The 13,469-nt window shown below is 41.4% G+C and overlaps 1 protein-coding gene and 1 pseudogene across 1 annotated transcript; both read right to left on the bottom strand.

The window, feature by feature from the left end:
* Window positions 1-880: 880 nt before the first annotated feature.
* Window positions 881-6,672, bottom strand: LOC117503602 (band 4.1-like protein 2). The gene is given in 8 exon segments (XM_034162854.1): window positions 881-1,035; window positions 1,038-1,057; window positions 1,821-1,867; window positions 1,869-1,919; window positions 2,133-2,285; window positions 5,600-5,687; window positions 5,830-5,953; window positions 6,573-6,672. Coding segments are annotated over 6 exon segments (510 nt in total). The 5' UTR covers window positions 5,684-5,687; window positions 5,830-5,953; window positions 6,573-6,672.
* Window positions 6,673-11,416: 4,744 nt separating this feature from the next.
* Window positions 11,417-13,469, bottom strand: part of LOC117502830 — a 39,580-nt pseudogene continuing 37,527 nt past the window's right edge.

Genomic DNA, 13,469 nt, shown 5'->3' with positions numbered 1-13,469 from the left:
GGAGTGAGGAAAAACAAAGGAAACATTATATGTTTTAGTAACAGACCCATTTACTTTTTCTTTAATCCAAATTTGTCTGGTAATAATATAAGTGCTAACGGGCTGCAGTGGAACGATGTGTCCACAAGGGGGCGGCTGCATTGCAGTAAACCTGAAACTTGCACACAGCTGCACCAGGTATTGCAAAATAAAACGCTCTCATTTCTGAGCACTCCTGATTAGCGTCAGGAAAACACGGGACATGAAAACTAAGGAAATCAAGACCGTGTCATTACCGGTTATAATTACTGACGAGACAGCTGCACGATTCAGTCACAAAACCAAAAACGTGTGTCAAAACTTTGGATTTCAGGGATTTCTGCTTCAGTCTTCAATCTGCTTTCTGTCACAAGTATGTACATCGATTGACTTTGCAGCTTATGACTACTTCCATTGTCAGTTTTTTTTTATTTATGTATTAAAACGTCACAAAATAAAGAAACTGTGTCACCATTTCCCAGAGATAAAGCAATGTGTGTAGATTTTTTAAATGAAAAATTACTTAAATATTAACATTATTGGCGACCAGTTTTGTGTCAGTCAAAAAAAATAAATAAAGATTTTTTTTTAAAAACAGTTTCAGTGGAGGTTTTTCTCCATTTTTTTTTTTTTTAAAGATGTAAGATTTTTTTCTTTTCATCTCTTCCTCCCTCTCTTTGTGAAAGGAAACATGTGCTGTAGTTGTTTCCTATATCACCAAGCATATTACATCCAAACACACATAACCCCCCTCTGTGACCACACTCCCACCCCATCCTTCATTTCCTTAATCCATCCGGTTTTTGCATCTCTTTTGGGGCAAAGCTGCAGCGCTTTGGAGCGAGTTAGCGGTGCACATATGTTACCTCCATCCAGAACTGCGGCTGATTCGTTTTGACGAGGTGCGCTCAAAGCTGGGTGCAGGTCGGTCTATGAGAGAGCTGGCCTGGCGGGTTTGGTCCTGTGTTCGGCCACTGTAGCGGAACTTTGAACCCAGCGTCAAGAAGCGGGTTTGGTTGGCGGTTCAGGTGCGTTTAACCTAAAGACAGAGAGAAACTATGATGTGGGACAGTCACAAATTCTTTCTACAATCACATCACATGTGCAAAACATTAAAAAAAAAATGTTTCCAATATGTTCATCCGACTGCAGCAGAACTAAACTATCAAGCATGCAGCTATTTCCCAAAATGGCTATGTGACCCACCAAGACACTCATAACACTCAGGAGTTCTAGGATTCTGTGGCTGTGATTGGAGAAAAATGTGCACAGTGCAACTTTTGTCTAGTGCATTACCAGCTTTACGCGGAGTGGCACAGGAAGAGACTTTCTTTAAAAGACGTGAAATTTAAGCTAGTTTGGCAGAAGGCACACGGGGAACTCGAGCCTAGATTTGATCTGTTTTCTTGTGTGTAAATCCTTCTCCGTTCCACTCCACCATGAATTGTACAACTAGTGATGCAACAAACAAAAAGGTCACTATGTTACTCCAGCCACAGAAGTCTATACACTCTGCCAGAGTTGCCATTTATGTTGTGGTCGCTTCTCTCACTAGTTTCCTTCTTGCAGAGTCACTCAGATATTCAATGACTAGACATGTGCATGTATCCATCCCCTGACTTGTATAAAGAGTATTTGCCGAGTCCTGACTGGCTGTTAAACCTTCTTGTATTCAAGCTGAAAGTCGACACTACAAGAACATCCTAAATGTTTCATTTCACAACTTCACTGCAGCGGCGCACAGATGCAGAAATGTGTGTGAACAGAGTGCATGTGGTGTGATTTAATGTGTGCCCATCTACCTGTAGAAGCTGTGATTCTCCACACAAACCTTCCACAGCCGTTTGGTCCGATCGATGGTTTTGGAGTTTAAAGCCCACTGTGCTTTCAAACTGCTCCGTCTATCAAAAAAAAAAAAAAAAAAATATATTAAAAGAAAAAACCATGCAGTGATGCGCGCACTGTATGTGACTTTCATGTGATGCATTGATCTATAAAGTTCAAAACGGCATAATAATTCATCTGGTGTGCTTTGATTTTGCAAAATATGACTGGTGTAAGTGTACTGGAGTGTCATTAAGACTTTTGGCCTGAGGGAGTTCATGGGTACACACCGCTCCTGGTCTGATCTTAATATAGAAGTTGTTCCTCTTGTAGGAAATCTTCAGATCTTGGGCCAAGCAAAACGATTTATTCCGGAGTCTATCTTTGTAGACCAGGAGGCCGTTGGCACACACGCCAAGCATGATAGCCACGCCTTCAGAATCCTGTCAGCACGCACACATGCGCAAAAGAAGTCAAACAACATTGTTCTTTACAACAATTAAAGAGAGGAAAGTTTTCCAAATAGTCCAAATTCATGAGTACAAATTGATTTTCACCTGTAAAATGCTCAAAACATAGCAACATTTCATGTCATCGCCGATTTGTTCTTTTTTCCACTTGGATATATGGCTGTGGCCATCTTTGTAGACCTTAACAGTGACAAAGTTTTAAAGAAGTGGGCGTGGCTCGTGTATCACTGACATTCATCTCTCGTTTTAAAATTATTATTATTAATTTTGGTTATTTAACTTTTTGGGATCTGTAAACTGTTAAACCACTATAAGTGATCACATACAATCCATAATTTAAGTTAAACATCTACTAAATGTATTAACGTAGCCAAGCTTGGCTAAGGCAACTTTGGTATAATTTCTAACTTTCTTTTGACCAAAAGTCAGACAGGATTTGACTGTTGGTGAACCAGAATGCACCTCTGAGTTTGTACAATTTCAAAATGCTCTTATCTCAGTCATCACTGTAAATATTGGACTCTATACAACAGCCCAATGTACAAATATAGCAGGGTGAGCTACATGAACTCACTAACAAAGCTTTTAAGTCCATGACATCTGGTAATAGTAAGCCAGAGAGTACTGGGGGTGATATTGATTACAGTCATGAATTAACAATAAAAATCTGTTGGCCTAATGGAGAGTTTTACTGGGACACACACATGGTCCTGCCACGCTTTTAGCTCACTACTGATCGATGTGCACTTTGGCACCATCAGCATTTTTGCACTTGTGCGCTGATCTCACTCACAAAATGAAAAGCGGAGGATATTTTGCATTAGCTTACTGTGTGGTTTCAGAGTATTGTTGACTTTTCAGTGACTGCGGGATAAAGCGTGTGGCGTTGTCATGTTAACATGTACGCATCAGTCACAGTGGAAGACCGTCCCAATTCCAAAGCAACATAAACAGTACGTAAAGAATAAATTATTCAAATAAATAAGAATAGGTCAAGGAATGCTGCGGCCACCTTACATTTAACAAAGGCTGACCCCCCCCCAAAAAAAATTAATTAATAATAGGAACACTACAGGGAAAAACAAAACAAAACATATCATTGCACAAAAGAAAATGTAAGTCGCCCGGTGGAGAATATTGTCGGATAACATGGGTGAGTGATTTTTAAAAATTTCATTTATTTGCAACAAGGTTTTGGTGACAGGAAAGTTGACAGTCGCACTAAACCTTTAAAGAAAAAGGTTCAATCTAGATATGCAACTAATTTGTACCTAAAAATATCCACCTCTGCCATGAATACTGGATGTGCTGGCATCCCAGGTGGGATAACCATTTCAGTTAATAGCATTCATTCAGCAATTCAAAGCAGTGTTGTTAACTTTAATTTTCTTCCATGAGTTGTTCTGTGACAAGTCAGAGTGAGGCTTTAAATTCTGAATGTGTCTGATCATTCAAATCTACCCTTTGAATATCAGGGACCAAGATGCAAACACTTCCTACAGTTTAAATGTGACAATTTCTTAAAGCTCTCACACAGTGAGGTCCAGAGGTACATATGCTGAGTTTGAATATGATGACCTTTTGCAGCGATATAACATCACGTCCTATACGGTGGCTTCCCCGCCCATTTCGAGTGAGCGTGACGGATGAACGCTTTGGAAAAAAACAAAAACACAAATCAAGCTGCCACATAGATACTACTGTGAGGTCAAAAATGTGAAGGCTGGACCAATCTGCGGCTCAAAAAAACACTTTAGTCATTTCCATAAAAATCCAATGCCATCAAAAATATGGTATGGTGAAAACTGATTTATTGAACTCTACTTGATCTAAGCAATCCACCCTACCTGATTTTGAAAAACGATAAAAAAAAAAAAAAAAAAACCCAAACTGTTCAAAGTTGCACATGGAAAAACGCTTCAAATTTGACCAGGTGGTGGCGCGAGAGTGCTGGAGGTATACACATGAAATTTAGTGTAAAGAATGACAGAATTCCAGAGAAAGTGCATCAAATTTCACGACATTTTACCACACAGTTATACTGCTGATGTGAAACGTGAGGGATGGAGCACGTTTCTAATCCCGTCTACAGCCAGCGAGGGATAAAAATCTCTACTGACCGAACACTGTTGCATCCCAACAACATGATGCCAACTACATTTGGCTAACTGTTTGCAGTTAAAAAAATAAATGCCCCCCAAAAAGTGCAGCACAGAAATAGATCCACGATTTCCCACAACTTGGTATTCCATAAAACAAACACTTTCACATTCGAGACACTCACTAATGCTCTCGTCTCTCCCTCTGGATCAATCTGCTGCAAAGTGGAGCACGCTCGTAAAGGGGACTCGCCTCTTTGTCTCCACTTGCACATCACTTTATCCTTATCTCCGCCGCTTGCTTCTTTTCTTCTTGACCTTCGATTTATGTCACATCCTCTCTTCTATTCTAAGACTGGGTCGTGTGTTTTCCCCTCATTTTTCCTATCTGTCCTGCAGACACACAGAAACGCGCACACTGCTGGTGACCTGTTATCCCAGCGAGACGCTGGCTGTTCCCATGGCAATGTCCTCCCTGTGTGTTTGCACAGCTGACATACAAATACAGCAGAGACGTACAGATACAGCACGGTGACGCACCTTCCCCATATCAAAACAAACTGTTTATTCCCCAAAGAGGAATGGCCATGAGATATGCACACATTTGTAAATTTTGCTGTGGAATTTAAAATTTTTGCAAAAGTTGAAGACCAAAGAACTGCATAGAGACCATTAAATGTTGAGGTGTCAAACCCAAATTTGCCTATGACGCTGGCAAGGTTGCGCTGTCCTAAATTGAGATGAAAATACTCTGCAGAGGAGGGAAAAAAAAAATGCAGAAGATTAATCACCGAGTGGTTCCACAAACTCTGTAAAACCTACTGCTTATTTACCTCTGACAATTTGGGTTTCTGATAGATGCAGATGAGGACCAGTGAACCTCCTATTGTGGGCCAAGTTGGCATTTTTCCACATGCAAAATAGAATGAAGGCAGAAAGCCCATCAAGTTGATAATCACAGGGTCCTGGCGTCACTGTTGCTTATATGAAATTCTACTCGAAACAGGAAGCTGCTGTATGACAGATTTCTAGACTATTTTTCAACTTCTTTAAAGCTACTAAAGTGACTGGTTTTCAGATGCCAGAGTGTTGTTGGTTTTAACTGTTACAAAGCTTACCCGAAAGTGAAAGAACTGCAGTAAAATTCTAAATAATCGCAATTACATCCACAATACTATTATTTCCTACCTTAGCATGGTGCAGGTCCACGCCGTACATGGACAGTTTCTTGGCATTTTCTAAAAACTGGGAATCAGCCTGCGCTGGTGTCATTCCCCTAAAAAACAAAAATCACCCACAACAGAACACAGTTGGATTTGCATGTCTGTCTTATAACTGCATTTAAAAAAAGAAAATAAAACAGTCACCAATATGAGTAATAAATTTGCACCATTAGATGTGTGTGTGCTTCCTCTGACCTGTGGATTTGTGGAGTTCCAGAATCTTCTCCTCCATTTCTTTGTTCTGATTCGGGGCAAACGTCAGCTGGCTGATGTAGTCGAAAGGCCGAGGTTGATTAGGTTCATAGTCTCCAAACTCTGCCTGTAAACCAGTAGCACACAGACATACAGCTTTATGAGACAGAATGAAACAAAAAGCACCCGAATCGCCTCATGGCGCCACCTAGGCTTCATAGGATACAATTAGGTTATCCGCAAATGGAACACGTGCAGCGTTTTGTGACAGTTTCCGCCTCATTATGCACTTTTAAAAATCAGATATGCACCACAGAAGGTCACGCTCTGTAGCTATGATAAACCTGCATGCAAAGGTAACAGTGAGCACAAATGTGATCCAGTGCCCGATTTGAGGATGTAATGCGCTGGACTTACTGTACACGTTGTGTGCTAATAAGTGCTGTAGCACGCGGATAGCATAACTCCAGCACAATCTAACCAGCAGATGTGTTGGTGTCACAATAACACTGAGACACTGTGACTACAAAATGATATTGGTGCAGCACTTTTCCAGCTGATACAGGTAATATACAGTGTGCTGCCGTGCAAGGTGCTCAACTGCACATTGGGAACAACTTGAGGATTAAGGATATTACCAAAGAGAATGTCTCCACACATACAGAAATGACAACAATATGCCAGGACACAACACAGCCATACCTGGAAGCTGTATATTTGCCACTTGCACAGTACTATACGTATACCTGCAACGTGTACGATCCCAATAATGTGTGCGTGACAAATGAGCAAGGCAGTTGACCGGATGCAACATCTTCACGGAGCTGCAGGCATAACAGGTTACCTACGAAAAAGAGAGAGAGAAAGAGAGAAGAGAGGCGGATAAGTCTCCTCACAGTAAGCACATTCAACGCCTTTAATTAGAGCAGAACTGCTTCAATCTTTCACAGTGCTAAACGAGTCATTCATGTGGTCAAATTCTCTGCTCCTGGGAGGCTGAGCACAGCTAGTGAGATTAAATGTCTGTTGGCTCCTTCAGGTGGTTAATATCTAATCCTCATCTTGACATAAAGAGCAAAAAAAAAAAACAAGTGTAAACATCTGCTGTATTTCCCAGACTCTAATTTTCCCCGGAGTATTGGTCACAATCTGTGCAAAAAATGCGCCGTGGAGAGGAAACAAAAAACAAACACCATAAGAGGCACCGGTCTATAAACTGCACTCCCAGATGGGTTTGTGCTGCTTGAACGACAGAGACGTGGACACTTGGATTATCCCTGAGCTACGACTATCCGAGAAGTTTTTCAAACAAAGGGCCCCGTGCTTTGAGTGTGTGTGCATTATGGCGAGTATCCGTCGGCAAACTCCACAATAATTTTACACACAAATCTACACCATTACCAAGACGTACAGATTGATTTCCAAACGTTAAACTGTGTGCGTGCATGTGGTGCCTAGTTACCGTCGTAATGTCCTCAGTGAGGCATCGAGGGTCGGGAGGGTAGAACTTGACGTTGAAGGCAAATTGCCAGTTGTTGCCTAGAGAGAGAAGCAGCGAAACAACACCATTAGGAAAATGTGGTGAGAGGAACACAGATGATCAAGATCAGTTATTTACCCCACAATGAAAGTACTTGGTGAATATGAACAAATATAGAGTGCTTACAACAGGCACATGTGGGACTTATCTAATCAGTGTGAAGATCTAAATGCTGGGTTACAATAGGAAATGAATGAAACAAGAGGTCATAATTCATGGAATGTCTTTCTATTTATTGTGCGCTCTCTTGCAGCTGATCCCACTTGCATGTGTGTGTATGCATGATAGCGAGCGAGCGAGAGAGACGTTGGTGTGACAGAAGGCAGCTACTTAATGGAGAACAGATTTTAGAAAGCATTACGCACGCTGCTGCATCATACGTGCGCCCGCCCCCTGCACAGCAGCTCTGGTATTGTGCAACATCATTTCATCATGACCAAGCGCCACACTGAAATATTTATTCCCTTGTTTATTGTTGTAAACAAGGGCGTGGATCGTCCACGTCACCTTCAGCTTTCTATCAACAACTTTTAAAGCTACAGTGTGTAGGATTTGGTGTCATCTAGTGGTGAGGTTGCACATTGCACTACGCCGTTGCTCCCATGCAGATATGCAGAAAACAGATTCGTCGTTGCAGGTCATTACACACTAATGAACAGATGGTTATAAATGCTATATTCCATTTCTGCTAATAAAAACCCCTAAAATGCTGCATGATGTTGCTTTAAGTTTCTGTTGGCGCATTTATTTAAATCTTTAAAGAAAAAAAAAAAAATCTTTGCTTTCAAAGCAAAATGCTTTGAAAGGCGTCCAGCTGCCATATGCCTTGTGCAGATTAATGCTGCCAGTGTCACACGCACAGAAACGTACCTACTTTGACGTACGCCGCATACCGCAGGCGCATTAAACACAGACACCAACCGCTGTCCCACATAAACACACATTCACACCCAGACGCATTCTTAGTCAAAAATATCAGTTTATGGGGCCAAAATGATACGTTCTTACTGAACCAGTCTCTTAAAAATCTCGTGAGTGCGTGCGCGCGTCCAGAATAATCCTCAATGTAACTAAACCACATTAAGGACACATTCAAAACTCAACAGCTGCAATTTCATGTTGGGAGCGGAACAGAGAAAGATTTTCAAACAAGAAAACCGGTCAAATTTCGACTCGAGTCTCCCATGTGCCTTTTGGACTAAACACAGTTTTTGCCCGTCACAGGCAGAGAAGCAGACAACTACATCAGAGTTGTCTTGGTGGCTTCCCTCACTACTCTCCACCTTGCATGGTCACTCACTTTTTTGAGCTACTCAGTGACTTGGTACTGTATCCTCCTGGAGCTTTTCCAGTCATGGCACCATGGAAATGGTTGCAGAAATTCCAGTCGTTTTTAAAATCAATACGCTGATGGAGATCATAAATTGTTCTATGGTACTCAGATGTGAAGCATTTCGCTCTGGAGGATCATTTTGATGAATCTGGCTTTTTAAATCGGCAACCATGAGTGTGCAATAACAACAGTCTTGATGCAGTTACACGTTTGTAATATGTTTTGAACTCAAAACTGGATAGTACACCTTGCTTGGATTGTGTAACTTCCTAATTTAATGGTATTTTTCCTTTTTTTTTTAAATTCCAGTAAAAATCCCTGTTAACCACGACATGATGTCATCCTACTATGAGACCATGACATCGTGATCTCATGGTCATTTACTACCAAAGAATGACGTAACTGTTTAGTGAAAAACAAGCTCAGTTTGCATTAACCCACGGCGTCCTGGGCAAACATTGGTAAGCTTAACATTGATAAGTGATACTTTTCTGCAAAAGGCTTTTACAAAGTACACTTCAGTGATTTTGACCTTTTGAATCCCAAATCAATAAACTTCTTGGGGTCTCCATGCCTAACACACGTCAAGTTTGGTGACAATCAGGTCAATACAAAAAGTGAAGTCATCTCGCTCACATATGAAATGTCCCATGACAGACTGAATGAGTGAGCGACTGCCTGCACATAGTGATGTCCAGCCCACTGGCTATACAGTGAAAATAATCCAAGTATATACTAATGTACGCCAAAATACATACGGCAGTTTCCCCTCACAAATGTAAGCCACAACAGTGAACAGTCAAGGAGGACACACGGTGACTTTTCACCAGTCAGTCATCAAGGCTACCAAGAGAAGCACACCTGCCAATTTTCACATTTTTTACCAATTTTTCCAAACGCTTGACCATTTGAACTTTGTTACATGGTACAGCAAGACTTGTAATAAACCAAATCAGAATGGAAAAAAAAAATTTAAAAGAGTGCAGATAAGGTGAAACTTACTGCGTATCTGTCTTTTGATTTCCTTTGTGGGATCCAACCAACACTGTAAAGAATAAGCAACATGAAAGAGAAAATTAATCCTTAACACGTAAACCTTGGGGGATGTGACATGCACATCTGCGGAGGTCTAGTCTATACCAACTGCATGCAGCTTGGTAGATACTCTGATGCATACCTTCTGGTCATGGCTGTCCTTGTATGTCAGACCAAAGTAGTCTTTTTCCAGTAGATTAAGATGCTCGCACACCTTAAAGAATAAGAACTGGCCCTTGGCACGTTTCTGAAAGGAGAGACAAAGATCTCACTGCTGAGATTACATTTTCCTGGGGCAGGTGGGAATAAAGAACAGTTATGTTGTGCAGTTCCTTGTCAAACAGAACATGCAAGGGATTCCAAACATAATTGACTTCAAATTTTGAGCAATAAGAAGGGTTTGATGAGACACTTGCTGAGGGATGCGCCAGCCTCACTCCCTCCACAACGCTTCTCTGCATCAATGCATCTCTGTTTCAGCAACATATGTTTCATTATTGTCTCTCCGACAGGCTGTCTCTCCCTCTCTGGCGATACATTCTTTCAGGCGCTTCAGCTCTGCACAGCACAGAAGAACAAAACGTGAGCTCTCTTCCTCCGTCTGCCACAATGTGACATTTTCATTTGCAAACTTCCTTGTTGCACTCGACATTAGAGGTCTTCATGGATGTGTCTGGTCCCGACTAACAGAGGCATGACTGCGACCCGAGTCGGAGCAAATGTTAGCAGTCTCTATGTAAATATGAGCCGAGTGGCTCCACCTTCCCATCAGTTGTGATCATGTGATCTCAAAATCAGCAAATCGTAAACATAAAACAAATCACAAAAATCCATCCTTTGTGATTGAAGGACGGCATATTCTCTTAATTATACTGGAGGAACATATACGCTTTGGGATATAGTTAGGAGATGGAATTTGACCTTTTAAGGTTACGCAAGGTGAATGACTTCATATTAGTGGTTGATAATAAATAATAATAATAATAATAATTATCATCATCACAAGGGGGATCATTATACAATTTCCTGGAACAATAATTCCAAACATTTCCAATTGAGCCAAATTTTAACCTTGGCCTGTGATCTTCATTTTTAACTGATCTTTCTCAAACTCAAATTACTTTGTCCACCACATTTTTCCAGGTTTTTGTGTATCACAACATTTACCCCCCCCCCAAAAAAAGACACTGCACTATATTTCACTTGTCCATCCACCTTTGGAACTGCTGGTGGTGGTACTTAACCTTAATTTTTGACTTCTTTTTTTTTAGATCCATGTCTCTAACTGCTTAAAAGAAACACTTTGCCCCCCCCAAAAAATTAATATCCCTGAAGCATTACCATGGTAACGGCCAAAAACATTCGCCCACTTCTCTGATTTTGAGGGGGGTATCACTGCATCTTGAATGATGATGAAATCATTCTTGGGTTTGTTTTGTTGCTGTGTCACTTTAGGCCTGCCCCCCCCCCCCCAGTACTCTGCAGGATTTGGATCAGACAAAGATTTGGATCCGTGAAGGCCTCTATCTCTCACATCTTTCAACACGTTTCCTGCACAACTGATGATGTTGGCCGCTGATTTCAGTACCTCCATTTGTTGAAATTTTTTTTGCTCCACCTCAGTCATTTTCACTCTTGTTTCCTGCTATAACTGTGGCACCAGTTATTGTTTTATTGTCATTATTACCTGAGTTCAGTCAATCCTCCTCCTCCTCAGCCAACTCAGTTTCTTTATGAACCACACTCTGGTAACAGACATGTCGGGATGTTGCTCTTTGGCCTCCTTAATGGCCTGGGCCAGTGCCTGCAGCGCCACAGAACAGCCACACGGTGGAAGAGCCGCACACAGCAGCAGTGGAGGAGGGGGAGAGGGGCGTTAAATGAAAAGTAAAACAAAAGCCAAACAAAAAAAGAAGCTGGATTTACTAGAAATGAAGCCTGGGAGACTTGTAGCATTCCATGTTGTTGATTAAGGGGAAAAACTGAGTAAATCCAGCAAATCAGAACAGACAAAGCAGATGCGGGATTGAGCCCAAACATCCAGCAAGCGACGTGCTTTTACACTAATCTTCTAATTTTACTGGTCACAGCTTGTGTAGATTTAATTTAATCTCCACCAAACAGACAGTACCAGCTCTATCAAATAACTAAAATATATAAAAAAATTTATCATTTAAACCTGCTCTGCAAATGAAGTCACAAATGTGGGCCAGAGTTTCCAAAACAAATCTCTCAGAACAGTCTAAATTAAAGGTTGGAGAGACTTTATGATGGAGACTGTGCTAATGTCAGGGAGTCTCCCTCACAGTCTGCAATGAGGGAGGCAGAATGTTTGCAAAATTCACTGCTGATTAGTTAGAATTGCCAATGTCTGCAAATGTACTCAACTAAAATGCACCATCATACGTACAAACATCTTTACAGCTAAAGGGCATAGTTTAAAATCATGATTAATATTAAAAATTCTCAATTATTATACAAAATGAGCCACTGTCCTCACATTTGATTATCTGGACAGAAATAAAAAGCAACCAATGGTGTAAATAAAAAGATGCAAAACAAAAGCAAACAGCGCCATTTTAAAGCTGCATGGATGAATGAATGAATGAACGAACAAACAAACGGGGGCACATGCAACAGATGGTTTCAATCATTGTGATTCACAGCTGATGGACATTTCTGATAAGTGATTGGTTTGAGCAACATGACCAACAAGTCTGACTACATAAACATGGCGACCGGCTGAACAAACAAAACTGCAGACAAACATTTCGCCGTCACCAGCTATGGAATCTTACAATCTGAATGAATAAAGAAGCCAGCATAGCACTGTAGCATCTTGCATGTTTCCCACTTTTTTTAATGATTAAATGTCTACAAACTGTTCCCTGAGGTGCTCCTCATGCACGTGCAGAGAATAAAGCAACTTGGTGCAATAGCAGCGAAACCCAGCGGCATGTTACATGGCTGAAACTGACCTGGTCATGGTCGATGTCACAGTCGCCCGTGATAACGATCCGCTTTTCGATCCTCGTCTCCGATAGGCCGCCCTTTAACGTCTAGAACAAATTCACACACACACACACACAAAGAAACAACAACAACAACCTTATAATCACTGGTAGCTTTTATAGACAGGCATGCACATAACTGGTACTGCTGGTGCGTGTGCATGCTAAAAATAGGAACTGAAACAATAAAAATCAGCTTTTCCACCGTTCACATACCTTGGTAATGTGCGTGGTTGTAGTTGTGCAGAGAGATTCCGATGTGATTGTCTGAGCAGTCATCAACACTCCGGGTTCGCCATCACTGTTCCCGTCCAGCTGCAGGGCGACAAACACAAAAGACGCTACAGTTAAATAAAATCTTTAAAATGCGGGAGACGGAATCAATCGTGGCGTCACAATCTGCAGCTGGAGACAACAACAAAACCCAGCTTAAATGTGGACAACGTAAATACAAGAAACACCTCAAGTTATCAGGAAGTGACAAATAAAGCCGAGTGTCATGCGGCCCGCTGTCGGCGTGCACCTGCGCAGCTTCGTATGTGATGGTCTTGGTTTCCGTGTGTACGATGGGCACTTCTTTTGTGGCTATCTCAGTTTTCTGGGCAGCAAACGTCTGATATAGTCACCATTTCTGTCTTTACCACCGGAGGCTGAGGAAGGAGGGGAGAGAGAAAAGCCAGAGGGCGGGGAGAAGGTTAATACATTAAAGTTGAGACCGTTAAGG

This window comes from Thalassophryne amazonica, chromosome 21, assembly GCF_902500255.1.
Source record: "Thalassophryne amazonica chromosome 21, fThaAma1.1, whole genome shotgun sequence".
NCBI classification, from domain to species: Eukaryota; Metazoa; Chordata; class Actinopteri; order Batrachoidiformes; family Batrachoididae; genus Thalassophryne; species Thalassophryne amazonica.
This window is presented reverse-complemented; position numbering and strand designations above follow the sequence as displayed.